Raw genomic sequence first — 23,031 nt, forward strand, 5'->3', positions numbered from 1 at the left:
ATGTTGATGCTGGGCCGGGATATTTACCATTTTTTTCTGTTTTCCAAATCCTTTAAAAAATCCATCTTCATTTACTGGACACTTACAAACACGAAGGACTGTCTGGTGTCCACTCTAGCCTGACAGACAAAATCTATTGACGCGTGAGTATTTCAGCCAGGTCTGCAGCCTTGTAAAAAGAGCCCAGATTGTGCAGTGTTATATAACTTTCTTTTGTTCAAGAACCTGGCTCAGTGTGCTGCTGACCTCTTTTCAATAGGGGCCAGATTAGCATGCGGCGGTGCTGTGTGGCTCATTGCTGCGGTGGTGGAGCGCTTGTCCCTGGTGGTAATCCGCTCGCTCTAAATGCCCCAAACTGTGGTATACTGTTTCAAAACAAGGCTGGATTATCTCCACTTTTGAGAGTGAAAAAATGTCGGTAATTCCCAGCAGCCTGGTCTTTTGTTCCGAGTAGGGTATTTTGTTACAAGGCCCTGTACCCTTTCTCCGGGTTCGGAGACCCCGGCCACGCATATAAAGCATACGTGTAGGGTTCCGGGATCCCCGGCAGGAAGTGGTTAATCATCAACATTTCCAGACTTCCAGCACGTTCTCATGCATGGAATAACTGCCAGCAAGTTGATGAGCAAGGGATGCTTTTTCTGACTTTGTCCGTACCTTGTTCTGAATGCGCAATGGAGCTCCGTGCTGCACTAGCAAGGTAGCCTCTTCCGTCCTCTCCTCTTCACATGCCAAATGGCTGAAAGGTGAGGAAAAGAAGCTATGGCGTGTTAACAATCAGAGATGAAAGTGGAGAAATTTGTTGTTGCAGGGTGTGATTACTATTTCACCACAGGAGTCAAATTAGGAAGCCACTTGCTACTGCCAATAAATAATGAATATTTACAAACTATGGGGATCATCCTGAGTAGTGAAGGTCGAGAAAACAGTTGTATATATATCACTACATAAACATGTAAGTGGCTCAATTAATGTGTTTGAGAAAAGCCTTGGCTATTTATTTAAACTTCCTGGCTGAAATCCTGACCATTAATCACAGCTGTGATTGTTCAAAACACCATGGGGAGGGACAAATGGATCGGAGCTTTGAAACAAAACCCGTAGAGATTGTGCAGCATGCTGATAGTTTACCCAAAAGCCTAGGAAACCTAGAAAAATGTACACAACCTGACTGTGTACTGATTGTGTGCAAGCACAGATTTGTGATTCCAGGTTCAAATCAATCAATCAATCAATCAATGTGGCTCAGTTTTCCAATACCTTACCGATGCCATACACTTTTGAACATGTAACAACCATCCCTAAGACTGAATGAATACAACCCACTGCCTTCATTCCACAGGTTAGTTCACCTATGGGTGCAGTAGACATTTTCAAGGAATCCTAGGTTTCATTTCCGAAAGTAACAATTTTAGTAGCAACTGTCGCTGTTAAGCTCGTCATACCCTTGGCCCACAGACTCATATGGGAACCAGAAGTAGATGCCATTACAGCAGCGGTGCCATGTTCACGCACAGGTCACATGAGCGATCAATGCCTCTTCCACCACCAGGGTGGTGTGACTTGACTGACTTGCCAAAGTGCACAAGTGTTTCAAGTTGATGAACAGGTGCATGAGTGTGATGCTACTTCAGACACTGAGTCTCCTCGGATTGGTCTGTACACAGTACTCACAGTGGAGTGTTTCCAACACAATCTTGCAAGTCCAGCCTGCAGTTGTAGTTGAGTAGGAGTTTGACAATCTCAAGGTTCCCCTTGGAGGCAGCCCGGTGCATGGGGGTCGCCCCAGTCTGGTCCCCAATGTTGGCATCGGCACCATGCTCAAGCAGTTTTTCTGTTATCTGTACCAACCAACAATCGAAGAAAGGCTTTTAAAGATTGGATGCCTGGAATCTCAATCAGTTGAAATGTCTAGAAAACAGTACTCAAACGGATGAATGAGAACTTAAGAACAAAATGTATCTTCTACCCGAAACTCCCTTCCTTTTCAAAACTTAAACACGGCAGGGAGAAACACATTCATATCAAACCTGTACAAAACAACCAAATTCCTATAATTATATTGTGCATTTATGTATGGATTTTTATTTTGCCGTAATACAGCAACTGTTTTGCCTATCAGAGGTTGGCAAACCTCGGCTAGCCATCAGTATACAATCTCACACACAAATATCAAAATGCCAAGCACTAAATATTTCAAGAAAATACCTCCCCAAACATCAAAGAAGCAAACGTGAAGAGTGAACTTTCTACCATCACTGGCCGGATGACGTAAAGTCTTCACCCAACCAGGCTGTTTGCCAATACTTACTCTTTGGCGGTCCCTGGATGCGGCATAGTGCAGGGGTGTCTGACCTGTCCTGTTAGCCACATTGACCTCTGCCCCTTGACCTATGAGGGCAGTCACAATCTCCTCCTGGCCCACTGACGATGCGATGTGCAGTGGCGTCCAATTGCTCTGTGTCAACAGATGAAAGTACAGTCAAAGCACCAAGCTCAGGGCAGTTTTTCGGGTGGGGTACTTGGCAAAATTGAAAAGGGAAAATATTGCGAATGGGAAATACCCTTCCCTCCAAAATTAACAAAAGCAATAAAAAGCACATCCACAAAGATAAACCCAAAATGCCATTTTCCAGAATATAAGAAATTAAAACAAAAAGGGTGGTTGGAGTGAGCCTTGGCATGATCTCCAATCAATAACACTGTTAGTGACAGGAACGCTTCAAACCTAAGCATTTTCCATCCATTCCCAGAGTTTCATGTCAGGCCAATCTTGGAACACATTTTGGTGATCCTTCCACCAACAGCGAATCACCTGCTCTTTCAAAATGCATGCTTGTGGAAGATTGTTTGAAAAGATATCCAACAGGATTGACCAATAGTCCAGTGCAACTGACTGACCATGCAGATCAACTGACCGCACCAAACGTTTCAAATGATATCTTCAAATCAAGTTACAAATTTAAGAATGGCTTGGCAGTTACTTGGTGCCTCTCCAATGTACCTCAAATTAAAAGTTCTATAGAGGGTTTGCTTAGCTGCCATCTTGCAGGCCAGTGCTTTTGTTGGACAGTATGTGCACAAAAGAAGTTTCCCTGTGGAACAAAAGAACTACTGTGCAACCACACAAAGCCTCTATAGAGTACCAAAGTGTGACATCATTCAGAACCAGGAAGTGCCTTACAAATGAATGTAATACTTGCACATGCTAGTTCTTGCATTGATGTCTTTTACAAATAGGCTTGTGCGTGTGATATATTCACTTGTACTCTACAGGCTGTGCTATCATGAATAATTATCTGAGGGGTCAACATGAGACAAAGGGCCTGCGTGGAGCGCCCTCACTGAGGACAGGTCCTTGTTCCTGTGTGATATGCTTGAGTAGACACTGCAGTACTTCACTGCCATCTAAATCTAACTAACAAAACATGTCCTCTGTGAAGGCGCTCCATGTAGGCCCTCTATAGGCCTGGGGTTGGCCGCAATAGTCCTGACTCCTGAATCCTCCCGAATTTAGAAAATTGAAAACTATCAGGGTTGATGGATTGACACTTACATCATCTTTAATATTGACGTTTGGTGGGGGCTTCAGCTCTAGAAGATACTGTACAATTTCAAAATGTTTCCCAGATGCTGCCCAGTGAAGAACTGCTCGGTCACTCTGTTGAGTAACAATTTAAGAAAGAGTCAGGCAAGCAGGGCTGTTGGTTTATTTTACATCTAAACTAACAGTCATGACAGTTCAGCAATAATTACATGTACCAACATTTGGGGGTCTTTTGCAAAAGTTCTGTACACAGACAAAACCAATAGCACGTGTCTACTAAGGTGAGTGCATAGAACGTGCAGGAAATAGGGCTGCGTAGGACTGACGAAAAGTAGTCCTAATAATCTATTACTAGCCTATGTCATGAGTGAAATTTTTTCAGCTATGAAATTAGTAGTCTGGTTGTCAGGGTTGGCACTGTCTTTCCTTACCTTCCACCGCTGCGGTCCGGGTTCGATTCCTGGCCCGGTCCACGCGTGGATTGGGTTTTCAGTCCCTACCAGACTCCGTGGGTTTTACCCAGACTATTCCTCTCTAAAACTGTAATTGCTTCTTATTTTCTCTTCTATTACTGATGTCGGTGAATGTGGGCCATTTGGCGGCTGCCCGAGGCGCCCTCGGGCAGCCGCCAAATGGCCTTGTATGCCATCGGCTCAACCACGTTTAAATGTATTCATTGTTCCACGCTTAATGTCTTCATTGTGCAGTGCATTTGAACATATCTTTTTATTATTTTATCTAATAATTATTATTATTTTTGTTTTTAATAACTGAACAGGTTTTATAGGATATAGGGCTAGCCTATGACCTGCAGGGGTGGATCCATCCAGGGAGGGGCATGGGGGATAAATCCCCCCCCCTTTCCTCCCTAAAAATAAATTAATTAAAAGAGAGGGGAAAAAGGAGGGCGGGGGAAGAAAATATGAGGGAGGGACCCAGCTCCCAAAATGTGACAACAGCGTAAAGAACAGCAGTTCTGCCTCTGGTTAGGCCTACCAACATGACCTCCCTAGGCCCAAGCTAGGCCTAACCTAAGTAGAACCTAATAATTAAGTTATGGCCGCGACCCTAAACTTTTAGTCCCCCGGGGGGGGGCAGGGAGCAACACACGAGATTTCCGACGTTGCTTGCAGCTAGGCCTACATCATTACACGTAGCCGCTAACGAGGCGTCCATTCACATTGGTGGGGTAGGCCTACGTGTTATTTAGCGAGCCGCAGCCATTGACACAAAAGTATACATTGTCACGTTTTAACTCGAATCTGACCTTGTCCAACTGATTAACCACACTCCTGTCGGCTTCAATTCTTTCTTTCAAGGCAGAAAACTCGCCATCATATGCCAACTTGCAAATATCTAAATCTGACATCGTTTGCACTTTTCAGATGCCTGAAAACAGGTACATGCATAAGATTAATGCAGAAGTACAACGTCAAGCACACGATCAACGCGCGATGTTCTGCTAATAAATGGATTTTATCATGTGTACATTTGGGTTTAAAAATATAAAAATTGACACACCTGAATTCAATATCTAATCTACCAAAATTATTATCAATAAAAACCACCGAAATGATCTTTTAGTGTTTAGTGTTTCGAAATATTTATGTCAGTAAAAATAGCAACTGCAAAACGTGGTAAAAATTCTTGTGATAAAATATTACAAATGTTCCTGCTTAACCGCTGAGGGCGCACAACAGGATTCCCAAAAGTTTGCGTTGTGATGATTGCCCCGTCAAAGTCGTCACGCGTCACACACACTGCTCCCGAACTTTTGTAATCAAACCATCTCCATGATCAAACAAAATGATTTATTTTGCTACTGATACCAATTACAAAGAAAAGTACCATTGTTCCTTGCCAGGCGCAGTTCTAAAGCCAGTTTTTCAAGGGGAGCTAGATCTTTCGTACATGACGTCACCTTTTAACTTTCGCTGCTGCTTTTGCATTTTTGCGGGGGGGTTGACAAAGTTGAAGTGGAGGGGGCTAAACCGCCCTAGCCCCCCCCCGCTTCTGTTCCTTGCTCGGTGGTAGGACGACTTGCAAAGTCGCGACAAACAGTGCAACGATGCATCAAATGGAGACAGTTTTGTGTTTTGGTTTGGTTATGTTAGTTTGTTCACTGTTTGTTTGAGAACATATACCGCTGAAGATGGCAAAACGGAAGCAAAGTCAAACCCCATTAACTTAAGACAAATGACACTCCCCAATCCAAAATTCCTAAACTCATTGTATGTTGTATCGTGTCCTTGCTCTATGGTTCTATCTGAAGAAAAATTGTCATAATATGTAACCGAAAGCTAAGCCTCACCTTTAGAATTAACGGAAATGAAACATTCTCCGTAATGCGAAATCAACATATTACAGGGGCTGATTTTTCAGCATTGAAGAAACAAATCGCGAAATTACTTTATGCCTTCGACCTGGTTCACCTCCTCACCCAAGCCCCCTTTCCCCCATGCCATGCCCACCTGCTGCTGCTGCCGCGCTCAGGCTGCGTGCGCGCGCCAGTGCTCAATGTTTGAGGTGAATGAAAAGTTGTCTCCATACGGCTAAGGCTGCTATCCATGGCACAATATTAATGAAAACTGAAGCCGTAGGCAAGAAAATCCCGATTGAGACACAGCCTTTATTATGCAAATAATGCTCAGGATATATTTCACTGGTAATCTACTTCCATATAATTTCGTGTAATCGTTTCACTTTCTCAGTGCCGATTACCCGCGAGATAGCAACCCCCCCGGCCGGCCCTATGTATTGTATAACGCATGCGCATCAGTCGATTGACCTCGACCTCATCCAGGATCGCGACTCAAAATTACTGCGACGAAGCTTCGCCGACAACTAGAGAAAAAATCCTGCGAAATCCTTGCGCTAATAGGAGCCTTTCCTCGGCTGAAGACGACGACGCTGTGCTCAAACGAGTTCGCAGTTGCGAAAAATCTGACTTCTTCCATTGAACAACTGTTAATATCTGGACTGCTGGATCTCCTTTCCTCTTCAAAACAGTGGTCTCGACAGTAGGCAGCGCAGGTAGGCCTGTGTAATAACTAAACCAGACTGTAGGCTACTTTAAACTTTATTAATGTTAAGTTCGTGATGTTCTCAGCCAGTTGGTAACATGTTATTTAAACCCCAAATTAAACTTTCAAAACTTGAAATTACACATCATGTCAGAGCGTATGACCTGAGATATTCAGTGGTGCAAATCGTGTTACAATGCGGTGTTTGTACAATGATTTTAAGCTCAGTCACATCATGGTCACATGTAAGTAATGTACATCCCGTTGAGCATGTTGAGATTTCGAAGTTCTCACACATTCAACTTTCTTTCAAGTCACAAGTGACGTGATTTGCTCTTTCCTGGAATGGATTCTATGTAGCCTAGGCCTACATGATGGATGCCGCTTGAGCATGTTGAGCACAACGAACCGGTGTGACTGGTCTGGAAAGGGTTCCATATACGGACAAAACTTGATGCCCTTGTGCATGTTACGCCCCAACTAAAGCATTAGTCCCAACTATAGTTGGGCCGTCCCAACTAGAGTGCCACAGTTGGGCCGACCTAACTACAGCAGCGCCTGTGGGCATGATGTGCCCAGCATGTGCCAAAGTCATATCGTTTACAAATGTCATGTCATCGGTCATATGGCTAAATGAACAGATAAAGTGCCACATTTTAGATGAATTTTGTCAAGTGTGAGACACATTGACTTGGATAATGTTGAGACATTTCCCACAGACATGGGTCAACAATAGTTGGGCCAGCCCAACTGCAGCACTGCAGTTGGGACTGTCCAAACTATAGTTGGGACTTATGCTATAGATGGGGCGTAACATGCATAAACCTATCAGACTTGTCTGAAATAACCTAGGCCTGGTGCTCAAGTGTTTTTCAAGTAAATGCTTCAGCTCTGACCATCCCAACTTGATACATTTCAAATAAGTGTTTCCAGTGGCACATCACCAGCACAAGCGCAAGTTTATTTTCTTTGCTCGGCTATATGAACGATGACTATTTCATGAGGTAGTATGAGTGCTCTGGCTGCAATCTCTCTGGAAAAAAACTAATTCTTTCATTTCTACTTCGGAATGAGTAACCCATATTTTTGGAGAAGAGGTAGCTTGGTGTGCTCTGCGCTTTTCATTTTTTAGAGATGAGTGCTGCATTTTGTTGAATATGCCGAATTTCATTTTCTGCTTTTTGGTCATCAACGGGCCAGATTTTCCTCATTTTTCTTGCTCGGCAAATGCCAATTTTTCCATTTTTTACGCACTCGTTCACTTTAACCCTAACAGTACCAGGCATTGTTTTGCTTAGAGTACTCAGTACTACAAAATACTAAGTAACACTCTGAGCCTGAAGGACCTAGCGCTACAAATTACTATTTCTGGTTAGGTTTATTCCGTTGTTACTCTTACAGAGAACAGTGAAACCTGCATTCATAGTGCCACAGCACTGTATGGTACATTGTCTTCTCAATTGTATTTTATGGCTTCAGAGAATAATAATGTCATGTCCTCTTACAAGCAACAGGGCTGAGTACTACATTTTACTACTAAGTAGTACTTTGTAGCATTAGGGACTGTTAGGGTTAAAAGAGGATTTATCAAACATCAGTGAATACAGCTATCGAATAGCCAATGGTAGGACAATTACATGTACATGGTACGTTTTTCAGAAAGACAAATTTTTATAATGTGTTTTTCAAAGGATGGATTTGCGCCAGGAACCACCGAGCTTGCCATCCTTCCATCGAACCAGCCAGCTGACACCGGCAAGCTCGGTGGTCGAGTGGTTAAGCCGCCTGCACTAGTAAGCAAGAGGTCGTGGGTTCGAGTCCCACCCGAGTACGCTTGTGGGTTTTCTCACAAGCCTTTGGGGGCAAACACTGAGTATACAGTGTTGTAATACACGTCGGGCAGGGCAAAAATTCAAAATTAGTCAGTGTTTTGTTGTCGGTCCTCTGGGTCGCCGCCATGCCCGTGGCCAACAGCCTCGAGTTGTAAAATCTCTTCCTGACTGTATTCTTGTCTCGAACTGATAAGGCAATATTTCTTGTGCCGCGTAATCTCCTTCAAAGTCGCTTTATTCGTCAAATGAAAAAGACAAACATTAAACTGATGGCTGTCATGATCAGAAAAAGCACCAATGCTGGAATTATCGTTGCTTGAGTCTGACATGATGGCACACGCCAACGCTACTGCATTACGTACATATCGACGCGTCATTGCATAACAGTAAACAGTCGCTGGAAAAACGACTCTGTCCTATGATGTCATGATTGTTGGGAATTTCAGACAACTTTCAGTACTCGGTGGCTGTTGTTGAGCTTTTGCTCTGAGAAGAGAGGGAGATAAGGTCATGAAAACTATAATTTTTAACATATTTCCGCGCATTTTGAAATTATACAGATGTGTTTTCTTGTTATATTTATGTTTGTTTTATGTGTTTGTTTATGCATGTTTTACAAGAAATCTTCCCAGCATGGCCCATCCCCAAAACAATTCCCATGTAGGTAACACTGAAATTTATTTCAAGAAAAAATGTAGCGTTTGTCACATGGACAGATATAACGTATGCCACCATGAGAGACATTTTTCCAGTGTTTGAATTAGATAATAAAAACAGAATTTTTCACAAACCAAACTTGTTTTTTTTTTTCAGTTTTCAAAATCATATTTGTTAAAAAGACTACATTTAAACTTCAGCTTAAATGAATACTTTAAGTTTTTCTCAATGAGTAACATTTGTTACTCATGGACAGATTTAATGTTTGTCGCATACATGTATCATAACCTGGAGACAGACAGTCTTTTCACTCTCATTTCAGCAAAATAAAACGACTTTTCTAATGAATGGTTTGTTATTTTATTGAATTTGGTTTGTAATGTACTCATAAGATAAATCTTCTAAAGTTGTTACATTTAGAAGGAAAAAATAGTGGCAAATGTAACAAAAAAGGGGCAGACATTTGCAATTCCTTAAAATCAAATCTTAGTTTGTCGTCTGATACTTGTAGAAAAAAGACACAGATATGATGTAAACGTTTTTTGCAAAAGTTTTCTCACGAAGATATATATTTTTGTTGAGGTTATCTGCTCAAGGAATAGCAAAATAAGCCTATATGATGTTTGTCACCCTGTGGATAGACACTGTGATGTACGTTATATCTCCTTAAATTCCTGTTTAAGATAACTTAAGGAAATAAGCCATAGATTTTGACACATTTCTCAAATGTTGTACCTGTAGTACCCATGTTTTAACAGACAATGAATTGCTTTTCTCTATAAGAGTGGTATTTTAGATAACCTGAAAACATGAGTTGACACAGTTATTTGCATGTCCCACTGGAACCTCGAAAGTAAGCTGGATATTTTCATCAAAATCCCTTTTATTTTAACAGTGAACAACCAAATCGTACTAAATTATGTGAACAATATCTCTGCAGTTCTACAAATATCAGTAAAATTGTTAAAGTTCATTTCTTGACTTTCAACACTGTTGAAGAGATGATTTTGGTTTTGTGCAAATGTGTCTTTTAGTGTGGATCGACTCTGTTTTTTATTTAATGTCTCAAACTTCAGCATTTTTGATGGATGCGAACAACCTGTTGAAATCCTAGCCAACTAAAAGTTACCACGAAGTAATAACTCCTGCGATTATTTTGTGCAGGTGTATGGTGGTGATAGGGGATAATATTTACACATACTAAAACCATAATTACAAAATTAAAAATGTCTCTTACAAATAAGCGAGTCCAGTATTCGGCAGTTGCGAATGTCATTCGATTCTTTCAAAAAAATACAGTGAGTAAAATAAAAAATGATGTGCAAAAGGTGTGCAAAAAAGCGCCCCAAACTAGGGATCAACCAATGTAGGTTTTAACTGCCCATCCGATGTCCAGTGTTTTAATTGGAACATTGGCCAATGTCCGATCCGATGTTTTTGCCGACAATATCTGAAACGTAACCTGAATAGGATGCGGGCCTACTAACAACACAAAACCAGTGTACTCCCTTAAAATGTCTGTTTACACATCACCGGTAATAGGATTAGGTTTTGCCTTCACAGTCACTTTTGAGAGAATAAATCGTGTAAATTGTGTACATCGATCCCCGCTGCGCACGATACTGATGTAACCGATCACACAAACCCACGCAGTGCTTACCTGGTACTCACATGCAGAATAGACACAGCACCTCGCGCTGAATCACAGTAGCCTTTAGTCAAGGTGCGCATGGCACTGCTGTGTCATTGCATTGGTATTTTCATCGTGCATGCCTACGGCAGGGGTGCACGTCATGTGTTAGTTAGCCATGTGTGCCTTGAATAAAGGCTAAATTGCAGGCTGCCTTCGGACTGGTCACACAGCACCTCTTGTGTGTGCCACACATGGTGTAGTTCCCGGGCTGTTTTAATGGCTGTCTATGGAAACGGTACACACGTACACTGACTGCTCCATGGGGCCGCAGTCCATGCATTGAGTTGTTGCAGCATGGATTGCGCAGGTGTAATTTTCGGGAATACTTCATGTGGGTTTAACCATGGTATAAGCATTCATTTATCACACCAAATAAAGCAAACACACTTTGTATTCATGCTCAAATAAAAAAAAAGGAGATTTTTGTTTGCCAAAACTGAGTGCAGAGTTTGCACCTTTGTTCAAGTTATCATCGGCACTCGTATCGGCAACCTCATTTAACCTTTCAAAGTCATAATACAGTCCTCTTTCGACTACATTAAACTTGCAAAATGTCGCCAGCTGTTGAGGCTGAATGCAATGACATACATGTACCGTACAAAAGAGTTCACATTCTTGAGAGTCGTTCTTTAACTGCAAAGTGCCTACAAATTTTTATAAAATTCCAGGAGCTAATACTGGCAGGGGCCATTGATGAGAAGAAAAAACACCAGGGCTGTTGATTGGTCAGAAATTGTGTTGCCAAAGCCACTGATAGAAGGTGCTTTCTGATCGATAGATGGTTGCTGTCCTGATATCCAGTCCTACTGGTACTGGCTAGTGTACTGTAAGGGATGGTGGATGGGATCTTGAAGGGAAGGTCTTCTGTATCATTGCAAGTTACATTTTAGATTCTGGCAGGTTCTTCAGTCCACAGAAACAATTAAAAAAAGCACTGTGGTCTGAATTGGGCAGCTTCTTCTTTGGCCATCATATTGAGTCATTTACGATTATCTCCAAATTCTCCCAGAAAAGACAAAAATTCACAAAATAAGCTACTTGCCTGTTGCATTCACATGTTACTGTGGTTATGGTAATGACAGTGGCAAATCATGGCCTTTCCACATAGAACAAATCCTTTCTGCTCCTTCTACTGTCACCAAGTACATATGTACATGTACAAGTAGGACTGAACAGATGCACAATTCCATAAGTCATGATCGGCTGCTGTAGTCTTAGTAACTGAAGACTAGGATGTTACGCTGTCTGAGTCCTCATTTTAATACAGTAAGTAGAATTATGTTACAGTAATGTCAGTATTTGGCACTGACATTGATAAGTTTTGCCACCCTCAAATTGATATTTTCTATTATTTCCAGTAATAAAATCTCAAATAAAAAAGGAATTGGTAAGTAATTGTTCTGAAAACCTAAAGAATATTCGGTTTCAACTTTTTTTTTTTCAGTTTTGTTTCTGTTTTTATTCGAAGCACATTCCTTTTTTTGTTTTCTGTTTTGTCCTCACAGGAAGAAGCACTTTCATTGCTGCATTTAAAGTAGTAAGTATCAAATTCGAATTTTTTTTTTGAGAGAGAGCGAGCTCAGGAGAAATAAAAGTGCCATTTCAAATCCCTGAAACATTGTTCCGAGCACACCTGCAGAGGAAAGAGAAATGGCCATCATTTCATATCACTGTGGTATGAGCTCCATGTTGATAGTGGTACATGTACACGTAGGAAGCAACTAGGCATTGAGTACTTACACAGCTTGCATATAAATTTTTGGTGGTTTTTTTCTTTAGTTGTGGGACGTTCAATCTCCCTGAGAAATAACATGTACATGTACGGTATGGGGGAGCATGCTTTCTGATTGGCAGGAAGAGCCTGATTCATTTTTTAATGTTGAAAACCGAAACAAGTCCAGTTCAATAATATTTGTTCAGCCATCGTAAAGTTTAGGCTTATTTCAAACAACGGGTTGGGGAGAGTAGTCTCAAATGTGACAATCAGTGAAGGAAATTTTCATTTCCTTCATGTGGGGCTTTGCGCAGCCTCTCAAAGGAAAGGGTTAGGGTTGTCTTGCAACATCAAGAAAAATTTCACATCATACGGCCTAATGTCTTTATGCTGGACTTCAGTGCGCACATACGTGGATTTGGTGACTTCAGATTCATACCTGACAGTTCCATTGAATGGTGACTCAACAATGTAAGATTAGTGAATGGCAGTTCTATGTGGTTCATAATCCATCCGTTATTATCGCTTCAAACTCATTTTCCAGCAGAGAATTTTTGGTGATTTTTTTTATGAAAAAAAATAATAAGTTTTTTGTCTTTATTGATCGGAGTACGGTACTTTGTCTCGGTGCTGTCTGTTTTTTAGTTGCACAACCTCAGGTGTGTTGGACATGTGTTGGTCAGAAATGATAAATTGCCTGCGATTTGTGCTGGAAACGGTGTTTGACTTGCAAAGTTGGGACGACATGATTGTATCTCTGAGACATATAAATCTTGGCAGAAAATTATATTTTTCAAATCCTTGTTGATTGAAACGGAGTACACGTATTTTCAAATTCAAGTGGCGGCTTCATTAGATTAAAGACATGCCAAATCAGTCACAATATGTTAGGGCTGTGCATTTGCGGGTATTTTTAGAACTGGGTACCCGTTTTTTGTTAACATCGGGTACTCGGGTACCCGGAAAAGAAATCACTTAATAACAAATGGCATTTGCACGCTACCCGGTGGACCATGTGCCCGAAACACGGTTCCTTTTGGTACATAGGAAGCAAGCAGCACATTGTTCTAAACGTCGAAGTTGATCTCTCCTACCTTTTTATCAAACGAAATTGTTACCTTCTGTTTGCAAATTTTTTTGTGGGTGTATGAAACAGAAAAACAAATCCTCATGGGGAACGTCAGAAAATACGACAAACCACCTACATGATATACGCACCTGCAACCGCTAAAAGGAAATGTCCCGGATGCTGCATGACCACGTACACACGGAACGCACGTGGCGCGCACAAATGGTGAGCGCTGGTCGTGTCTTGTTCGGACCAGATCAGTGCGGGTTAAAAGGCTTAATGTTTTATGTACAAATATACCACCATAACTCGAACAATGCCCACACAATTATATCCACTTATTTTGAAGTTTCTGATTCAAAAAACATCCACCAAAATGCTTCAAATGGCATTGAAAGTATCGGAAGTCAATATTGGGTTAGGAGTCATCGCAAGTGAATTTCTTTTCTCAAGAGGACCAGTTGTATGCACGTTGCATTAATCAACGTAGCTGCAACTGTAATCCTGGCTTTCAAGACACTGAAACTGATTGCAACGCGGGCCTAATTGTAGTCCCTTTCAGTCAGTCCAATCGCTGACACTGCAGCGGCCATGTGACTGCAAAAGGAAAGGTCATGTGACCACACATAGGGAAACCCAAGTGAATAAATAGTGGCGCTTCAACTTGTTAAATGACAAAGAGATACGAAAGTTTTGCCACACGAAGGTACCATGATGAAGTGGTTTAGTTTAATAAATACTTTTTCAGGATAACTCCATTCCCCTGAGGTTCAGTTGTCGAGATTTTATTGTATAAGTACTTTGACATGGACATTTGATTGGCGGACTGTATTATGACTAGCACCTGCCAACATTTCCTTTTTTTCGAATAAAAAAATAGTTAGATTTGAAATGCTTTTGTACATACAGACAACATTATTCCTGCTTTTTTGGTCAATTCCTCATCCACAGTTCCGCTGAATCACTGAGGAAATTCATGTTGCTTTAATTTAAAAATAGCTTTGAAACGGAATATTTCTTGGTATAAAAAACTAAACTGGTTCTCTGACTCTTTGGGTTTGTAGCGCACATTTAGTGCTTTGGTTATAAAAAGAGGCCGATCAACCGCACAATTTGTGCGTAATCACTACTTACCACACGCCATGTGGAGTCCCAGTACCGCTGGAATATTACATAGTCCACTCTCGCTTCATCGTCAATCCCGACATAAAGTAATTTTCATTCATATTGTTTTATTTAACATAAATACTCTTAACTCAAACAATAAGCACTACTAATTCTGCACAATAGTCATTTAGGCCAACAGGATTTGAAAGTTACAAATACAGTCAAGCAAGTGTACATCAACAGCGCTTCCACCTCATAAGACAAAACTCCTTCGGTCTCTTGTTCATATAGGTTTGGTACAGTCATTTTCCCAGTTCCGGATCGTGAAAATTATTCGGTAAGACTACAGCTTAAAAAATCCTCAAATTCGAGTGAAATATGGTCAGAAGTCACCTTTGTGTTTTGGGTACACTTCCTTTTTTTTTTCAAAATCTAAGCTTTTATATTTGGACTCACAGGATCGATCGACGAAAGTGACAATGACACCTTTCCTTGTTCTGGATCGGTTTAGGATCGAGACAAAAACGTCTTCACAAATAAATAGTAACCAGACGAAAAATCCATTTTCAGCCAAAACCATTGTTAAAAAAGTTGCTTTTCTAATAGAGAATTTTTTAATTTTGAGAAAATTAGATGAAAAATAAGAATTTCAATGAATTAAAAAGTAGAAATTGTGTAAAGTTTGACTCGACTTTTCAACTGCACAGTGAGCTATCAAAGGTACCCTCCCCGCGCCGCACAGTTGACGAACCCATTACGTCACATACATTTCTGCTGCGCCCGTGTATTTGAGTTCGCAACGACTTTGGGTGGTAACGCCGCGCGATCCTAGAGTAGGGAAAAAAGCTTGCAGTTTTCGGTAAATTAACAAAAAGGGAAACTCTAAAAAAGTCATTTTGATTAAGCAGACATTAGATACAAAGGTTTATATGACTATTCAATTTAAAGAAATATTTGAAATCACACGTAGTGAGTGACCTATTGCCCGTGAATTTTAGTGGTTTTTTCGCTCTTGTGAACTAGGAAACTAGGAAAACGACTTGCGGTACAACGGGCAGAGTGGATAACAAAATTAGCTGTCGATCTCCGAATTCAAGTTTCATGTATGACCGTGGGACCGGGTTTTCAGCGGCACGGTGGTTTTCCATGAAGTCTGCCCTTCAGTAAGAAATTTCACAGATATTTTATGCATGGATGTTTTGTTCCTAATATATTTACTTTTTTACGGGTACCCGGCCCGGAAAAATGGAACGGGGTTTTAAAATCGACGGGCGGGTACCCGGGCACCCAGCACAGGCCTACAATATGTACCGTACTCGTGTGCCACGCTGCATGCATGCAGTATTTCCTGTACAAAAAAGCACATTATAAATGTTGGATATACTTTATCAATTTCATCAATGTATAAACAAACATTTCCGGCTGTGAATGACTTTCCCATGTGTGCAGTGTGCCATTTGTCTGATACTGATGTGAGTACCAAATGCGCACATTAAATGCAAAATCATGAAACTCTGGCAGTCTTGTCTCACATTTGTTGCGTGGTTATATGACCTCCCCCAACGGTTGCTTAATACTTGACTCCATTGTGCTCTGTGGGAATTCTCTAGTCGGGAGCAAAGACGGTGAAAGCTTTGCAGGTGAAAGAATGCATATAAAAGCATCATTTTCGCTATCTTAATCTTTCAATATTAGCAAAAAGGCATCCTGGAGTGAGAAAGTTTGAAAAAACATACGTTTACACGTACATGGACAATTCCTACAGTTCAAGCCATTCTTGTTTCGGTCCCAGTTGTGCTCGTTTCGATGAATTATAATAGAGGAGGTGAAATCAACAGTTTTCTGCTTGTACATGCACATCTCACACTGGTGCATCAAGATCAGTCCCACTGGTGTTTCACAATTTCACATTTTATGAAATTCAGTTACATGTATATTTGAAACAATCTATCATGTAAAAAACTAAATAAAGATTGCTACCAGCATCAAAAGCACGCGTTGAAGTTCTCCTTCATATCAGGCAAAATGATAACAAGTCATCAGGAGCATCCAATAGAAGCCTGTTTTGATGACGACACAATACGGCTCTGCAGTGATACGACTGTTTCATTATTCAGGGCGAACATGCCCGTGTGTGTGCGCGCTGTGCTGGCTCAAAATTAACTGTGAATTAAAAGAGGCTGGACCATGACAGCATGGTCAGGCTAGGATGTGGGATCATTTCAGTGCAGCGGCCAAAACTGTTCCATGTATTGCATTGCTTTTCCACCTCCTTTGTAGTTAGGTTCTTGGTCCCAGACATGTAACTTACTCTATCCATCTTTTCTCTGTTCTTATATAGCACCTTATTACGGCCGCAAGGTTAGGAAACTGGGAGGGGGGAATAAGAGCCGTATTATGACATCATTAAATCACTAGATTTGTTTGCCGCCCTCAGTGATACATTTTTTTTCACTTTGAGCATTCTTGCGTTGCAACTGAACTCCCAAAATGACAATTTTCTTTTATAAATGTGAAGTGAAGCTGCCACGTTAGTCATTTTATGGGTACGAATGACCGATTCCCTGTTTGTTAACCTTTTTGCATAGAAGCAATGTGACTGATCTCTAACGAGCGACATCCATGCTGTGTCACTGTGCTGAGCATGGATGTGCTGTGTAAACAGACAGGGAGTCAGTTGTAATGTCACAAGACCAGACAAATTGATCATACGTGTGCAGTGCACCGACAGAATACATGTACAGTGTACGAGTACCGTAGATCCATTCGCATGTCAAATGTCTTTTCATGTAGTTAATGGATGCACACTGTACCGCTGCTTCCATTCCTGTGACACTTGTCTGATCCATTTTTAGAATTTTTTTCTTGATCCAGTGTGGGTATGCTTCATCATGAAATCCAACCCTAGCCTGTGTAAGTTATAGTACTTGTGTGTTTGTTTCACCTGATGAGGATGTTCTCAAATTGAGTAATTCTGTGACAAGCCACATGTACGTGTACATGTACATATACGTAAGGCGTGCTTGAGATTCACCTGCTGAACTTACATGTACATGTACATGTAGTTTCCTACAGGGATCTGTATGCAGTTCAGAGACCCAGAGGCACCAGTTCTTTAGTTTCCTGGCAGTAACAACAGCAAAACCTGTCTTTTGCCTCTTCCTTGTGAGAGGTAAAATTTGATTGCACTGCATTTGTCACCATGACATTTCAAACAGTTTATCAAATTACTGGTGCCTGTACATGTTCCCCAGATGTAAGCACCAACTTGGCAAACTTTAAATGATTCTGTGAGGATCACATGTTGTGCTAATTGCAGCGTGTGTCCACTAAATCTGATAAAAATTACCTGCTGGAGATTCTTAATTGGTTTATGTGCTCTTGCTATCACCTGTGGCAATTCAAAGTCACATGATTGAGGATGGTATTATTTGCTGTCTTCCGCACATGGGAAACCAAACCTTACTCAGAGTGAGAAATCAAATATCTGTATAAATTGGATCCCTGCCAAGGAGCAAGGGTAATGTGTACCTTGTCTCGCGCAGGGACCTCAGCATAGCTGCAGGTGCATAGAGCTAGAAAATAATAATTTCATCTGTCTAGACATGGTAACAGTCTGCACTGCATTGGTACGTGTATGTGCGTGCTGGTGCGCCATTGTAATATCAGTACATTTGTACTGTACAGTAGAAAGCGGTAGTATTAGAACATGTACAGCAAGTGCACATGTGTGCTGCTGTTCACGGTTGTGGTTTCGGAACAACTTCAGTTGCTGATGCTTGTACATGTATTGTACAAACACTAACAGACATGTTGGCCCAATGGGTACTGACTGCACAACATGTCCACAGTACCTGACTTGTTAATGTTGGTAACTGAAACATCAGGCAGTTATTGTTGAGAATACTGACAGTTGTTTTGACATGCTTGGAATAATGCATAGATGACCACTGGTTGAATGGGATTTTTATTGTAGAGTTAAATCAAAATATATTGAAGCCATTGCTTGTTTTGTTGCATTTGGAACTCCAGAAGAAAAGGTAACCAGTTTCAGCTGATAAAATTTCAATGCCAAATTATTGGGTTGTTGAACTTCCTCAAATGTGACATGTAGGGTAGTTATTTAATCCTGACGATAACATATTTTCCTTTTGAATTTAAATTGTGTAGACAGAACAAGGGATAGACCAAACCTATTGAATAATGCAGCATAACAACTTGGTTTTTTTTTTCTACAATGAAAGGATTTCTTTTGACGGCCCTGATTCTTAAAAAAACTGGAGGTTTAGGTAAATTTAAGGCGGGGGGGGGTGGAGGCAAGTTAAAAACTGAGGATCCAAGCATTGTGGGATGTGTCAAAGGTATGCATGTTGTGTTACAACATGTTATAGCATCAGTGTATTGCTTAATGGTCACAACATAATAATTACAACAAAGTGTGTCAATAACTCTCTGGATTTTTTTTACTGATTTGGTGATGGAAAAGTTGCAATTCATACATGGACATGTATGAGCCACTTTACAAACATAGGCCTTGATGACCTTGCTGTTAAGTTCCTGCGCAGTTAACGACTTTATGGCTCTCGAATAAATGTCTGCCAAAATGCCTGAGGTGTCACGGTGACTGGAAACCATCGCTTTTGCAGGCAGACTACAGGCAAAGAACAGGACACAACTTGAGTCAGTTTTCAGAAGTGACAAACCTTACCCTGTCTAAAGAAAACTTCCAAACGGAAGTTGGTGTAATCGGGGGTGTGAGAATTCAGCTTTTTGGCGGATTTTAGCTTTTTTTTTTGTTTAGATGTTGACCCTGAATTTCTTTTTTTTTGTACACTTGGTCTGTACAAAAGTATGCGAACTTTTTACATTCCAAGGTAAAAAGGCGAAAGGTTATTTCAGTGGCCAGATGGCTGACTTTACCCTGGAATGTTGATGTGGGTCTTAAGCTTTGTGTGACTTTAAGATGAAAACTTTCAACAGTGGTCTTGACTGGAACCTGGGTTTGCTAGTTTTTAGCTCGATCTTAAAGTACCTGACCTGCTGTAGTTTAAGTCTGTGCCAAAGTATTGCGAGAATGAACAAAGTGAAAGAAGAAATGAGTGTGATAACAGCCTCTACATGTGTAGCCCCTGAATCTTGTGAAGAAGCATTCAAAATGTACTGTCGACTGCTGAATATCTGTTTCTTTGTGCATACGCGTAGCAGTTGGGTGTGCTGAACAAACACAAAGGGCCTGTTTGTTTCACGCAGATCTGGATCACGATTAGTGATTGCAAAGCTGGTTCTCGCTATCCTTCGGGTGGGTTTCTAGTGTCGGTGAACCAGCGCAACATCACTGATCGCGATCAGTATCGTTGTGAAACAAATGGGCCCCAAGCACCCAGCTCTCGTACCAGTAGTGGGAAACACACCCTCAGTAAACACTTTACATACATTTGATCCCTAATCCTTCAGTTTTTTTTTTTTTGTGCACCCTGATGAAGCTGGCTGGCTGGCTTTGACTAGATACTTGTAGCAGATGATGAAGCCTGGTAGATCTTGGCTGTGCCTTAAATTGTTCCTACCAGTAGGAATAACAAATGAGCACTTGGAAACCACTGTTCAGTGGCTGTGGCCATTTCCCACTGCAGTGTGTGCTGTTTGGTATACCTCGGTACATGTAAATTTAGAAACCCAGATCCATCAGAAATTGGACTACAAGGGTACATGTATGTAGGCCATGGGCAAGCCCTCAAAAGAAATTGAGGTCCGTCTGTCACATCTGGGGGCAACTTGAAAATAGGTTTTCTAGCCCTATTCAAGGGTGCTGAATCCGAAGATGCTTGTTCCCATGCGCAAAACGTGCACATTTTTGTCAGTAGAGTTTGTTTCGGGGTAAAAAATGTGTTTTTGTCATTTAATAATAATAATAATAATTTAGTCTTAATGTAGCGTTTTCCATAAAATATCTCAAAACTTTTTACAAGAAAAAACACATTAATTATAAAACGCTTTAAAAAATGGGATTAATTAAAAAAACTTTTTTTGAAAAAATGAAAGCCGTGAGAAGATAATTGCACGTTTGATCTCTGCAATAGGTTTTCTAACTCATACCAGGGGTGCTCATTCTAAATATGCTTGTCTCTAGCCTTGAATATTGCATCTTAAACCATAAAGGTAATTTTGGGCTAAAAATCACATGTTTTGTCAATTTATTTCTTAAAAAATGACCAATTATAGTAATAATCCAGGTTCTTTGTGGTGGAGGGGAAGGTAGTTATCAACTGCACCATTGAGTTGACTGTCTACTAACCTTCAGCAGGTTTTCATTTCATTACCATGATTACAGACCTAAACAGGGAAACATTTACCCGTTGATTGTACTTCCTACATACATGTACATGTATATTGGAAAGGGTTAATCTACCGATACCTCAGGGAGTCTGCACATAGGAACAAAAATGCAAGATGGGGGGGAACGGAAACTTGAAGGTTAGTCTTAAAAATATCCAATAGGTTGAGTGGATGTGTACATGTATGTAGAGTGAAAACGTACAGGTGTGCTGCTGATATTCACAGGTGGTTTGGTTTCCTGTGCGCATGGCCTAAAATAAAACGGCAGACTGCTGATTGACATTTTCGCATTGGACATTCTGATTTCCCTGCAGTTCCTCTATTCACCGTGAAGTTCAGGATGGCTGTTGCACCCCTTATTCAAAAATTCAGTTCTTGACAAATGTTAACCAGGAGTGAGGCTGACATTGACCGTATCAGTATATTTCGGGATTTTTTTGACATCACCAAACCAGAGAATTAAATGGCAAATTCTTGATTTCACGCCTACTGTTTCCTATTTCAAATCATCACTTTGTGAAAATGTTTACTGGCAATGCTAAGTGGACTTTGCTCCATTAGGCATCAAGTTATTTATTTGTACATGTCTATCTGCAAATCGCACATTGGGTTATTGTGGCCAGGTGGCTGTAGGACACTCGCAGATGTAAGGAACAAATGGACGATCCAGAGTTTATACATCAGGCCCATTTCTCGGTGGATAAAATTAACCGATTCTGGTTCTACATAGATTGTCTGGAATCCCTGAAGAATAGCCATCAATGTCAAATTTGACTGCCTGTGGCCACAGATCTTGGCAACCTCTGAATTAACCACAATTTGAGCCTGTCAGCATGCTAATACAGTCTTACAGACGGTTGGCTGCGTTGTGCAAGCGAGAAACCCTATAGTTCCATTCAAGACGCAGCTCCATCAGTAGCTAATAATCAACCTGGCGGCTCAATGCAAAATGCCTAAATGTCCTCGAAAGAGGGGGGGAAAAAAAGCAGAGACAGAGAAACAAAATCTATGGACAGGAGAGTCATGTACAGATGTACATGTATGATGCAGGCTGCTGCGTTAATGGTTTCTGTCAGACGGATGGAGTTTGCAGTATTCTCATGCGTCTGCTTTGCCGTGAGGGAGAGATCCCGGTGAATTATTAAACCAGCTCATGAATATCTTACCCGCCTCTTGGTGGATCATCTGTTGAGTGAGAAAGGACAAAAGTACAGATGGCTCTAGACATCTCTGTATGCATAATTCATATATTGCTTTGACCTATTTCAAACAAGTGTACTGCCCGCGCCATGTAGGACCTATTAGTCACTCTAGTTGAACATGGCCGTTTTCAAAGCTGGTATGTGTGATCATTCAAATGCTAGACTTTGTTGTCTCTGTACTGATTTCCGTCATGAATTCTTTCCCAGTTTTCTGTCCGTGTTTGTAATCTTGGTGTTAAGTTTCTTCCGTCCAAAGTAAAAGGAAATGCCACACCAACGATTTTTCTCTACTTTTCAAGTTACGACCACTAAAAGGAAGTACCTTGCACTATAAAAATGGAAGTTTTTGTAAACCTTTGGGAAGTATTTAATTTTTTTCTTTGTAATTTCCATGTGTAGACGACTAATTAAGGTGAGACCCGTAAATGTGGTGGCACCACACACATGCATTCTTAAATCTGATGTACGTGTCCACTTTGGCAAGTCACTACACCCCATGGGTTGAAGAGACATTCAGTCCGTGCGTGTCGCCTGTCCACAAGTGTAGTCCACTGAAGTAATGGCTTCTATTTCTAATCCTGCTCAGCAAATTAGTCTGAAGATCACCTTGGAGTTGCAGTTAGAACTGCACCGTCAATAATGCAGTACCGTAGTTCAGGATGGCAGTTCCAGGGGACAAAATTACTTCAGAGATCTATGCACTTTGTGTTGAAGTGGTGTACGTTACATTCCTTCAGTCAAAATGCAACTTTGGGCTTCAGTTACATGCACATGTAAATTAAGGGTCCAGTTCCCACTGTCATTCATGTCTTTATTTAAGCATTCAAATACAAAGACAAGGGCACGTTGATAGC

General features: G+C 41.0%; 2 protein-coding genes across 7 annotated transcripts in view; one reads left to right on the forward strand and one right to left on the reverse strand.

Annotated features, from left to right (window-relative positions):
• The window catches only part of LOC110980269 (uncharacterized), an 8,114-nt gene extending 2,907 nt beyond the window's left edge, over positions 1–5,207 (reverse strand). The window contains exons 1-6 of one of the 2 annotated variants that reach the window (XM_087139354.1): positions 5,069–5,207; positions 4,815–4,936; positions 3,557–3,661; positions 2,312–2,458; positions 1,675–1,841; positions 658–739 (exon numbers count right to left, since the gene is read on the reverse strand). In XM_087139354.1, the coding sequence (XP_086995480.1) occupies positions 658–739; positions 1,675–1,841; positions 2,312–2,458; positions 3,557–3,661; positions 4,815–4,916 (603 nt within the window). In that variant the 5' untranslated portion in view covers positions 4,917–4,936; positions 5,069–5,207. Of the gene's footprint in view, positions 1–657; positions 740–1,674; positions 1,842–2,311; positions 2,459–3,556; positions 3,662–4,814; positions 5,031–5,068 lie in introns of those variants that run through there. The other variant, XM_022236809.2, reaches the window with a different exon arrangement.
• A 1,143-nt stretch (positions 5,208–6,350) lies between these two features.
• LOC110980267 (uncharacterized) overlaps positions 6,351–23,031 on the forward strand; it is a 72,645-nt gene continuing 55,964 nt past the window's right edge. For 4 of the 5 annotated variants that reach the window (XM_022236801.2, XM_087139351.1, XM_087139350.1 and 1 more), the window contains exons 1-2: positions 6,351–6,580; positions 12,258–12,289. The gene's annotated coding sequence lies outside the window, so the exon portion shown is untranslated. The remainder of the gene's footprint in view (positions 6,581–12,257; positions 12,290–23,031) is intronic. The other variant, XM_022236802.2, reaches the window with a different exon arrangement.

The sequence above is a fragment of the Acanthaster planci genome, linkage group LG07 (assembly GCF_054643075.1).
Source record: "Acanthaster planci isolate LZ-2023a linkage group LG07, COTS_SCS, whole genome shotgun sequence".
In the NCBI taxonomy this organism is placed as follows: domain Eukaryota; kingdom Metazoa; phylum Echinodermata; class Asteroidea; order Valvatida; family Acanthasteridae; genus Acanthaster; species Acanthaster planci.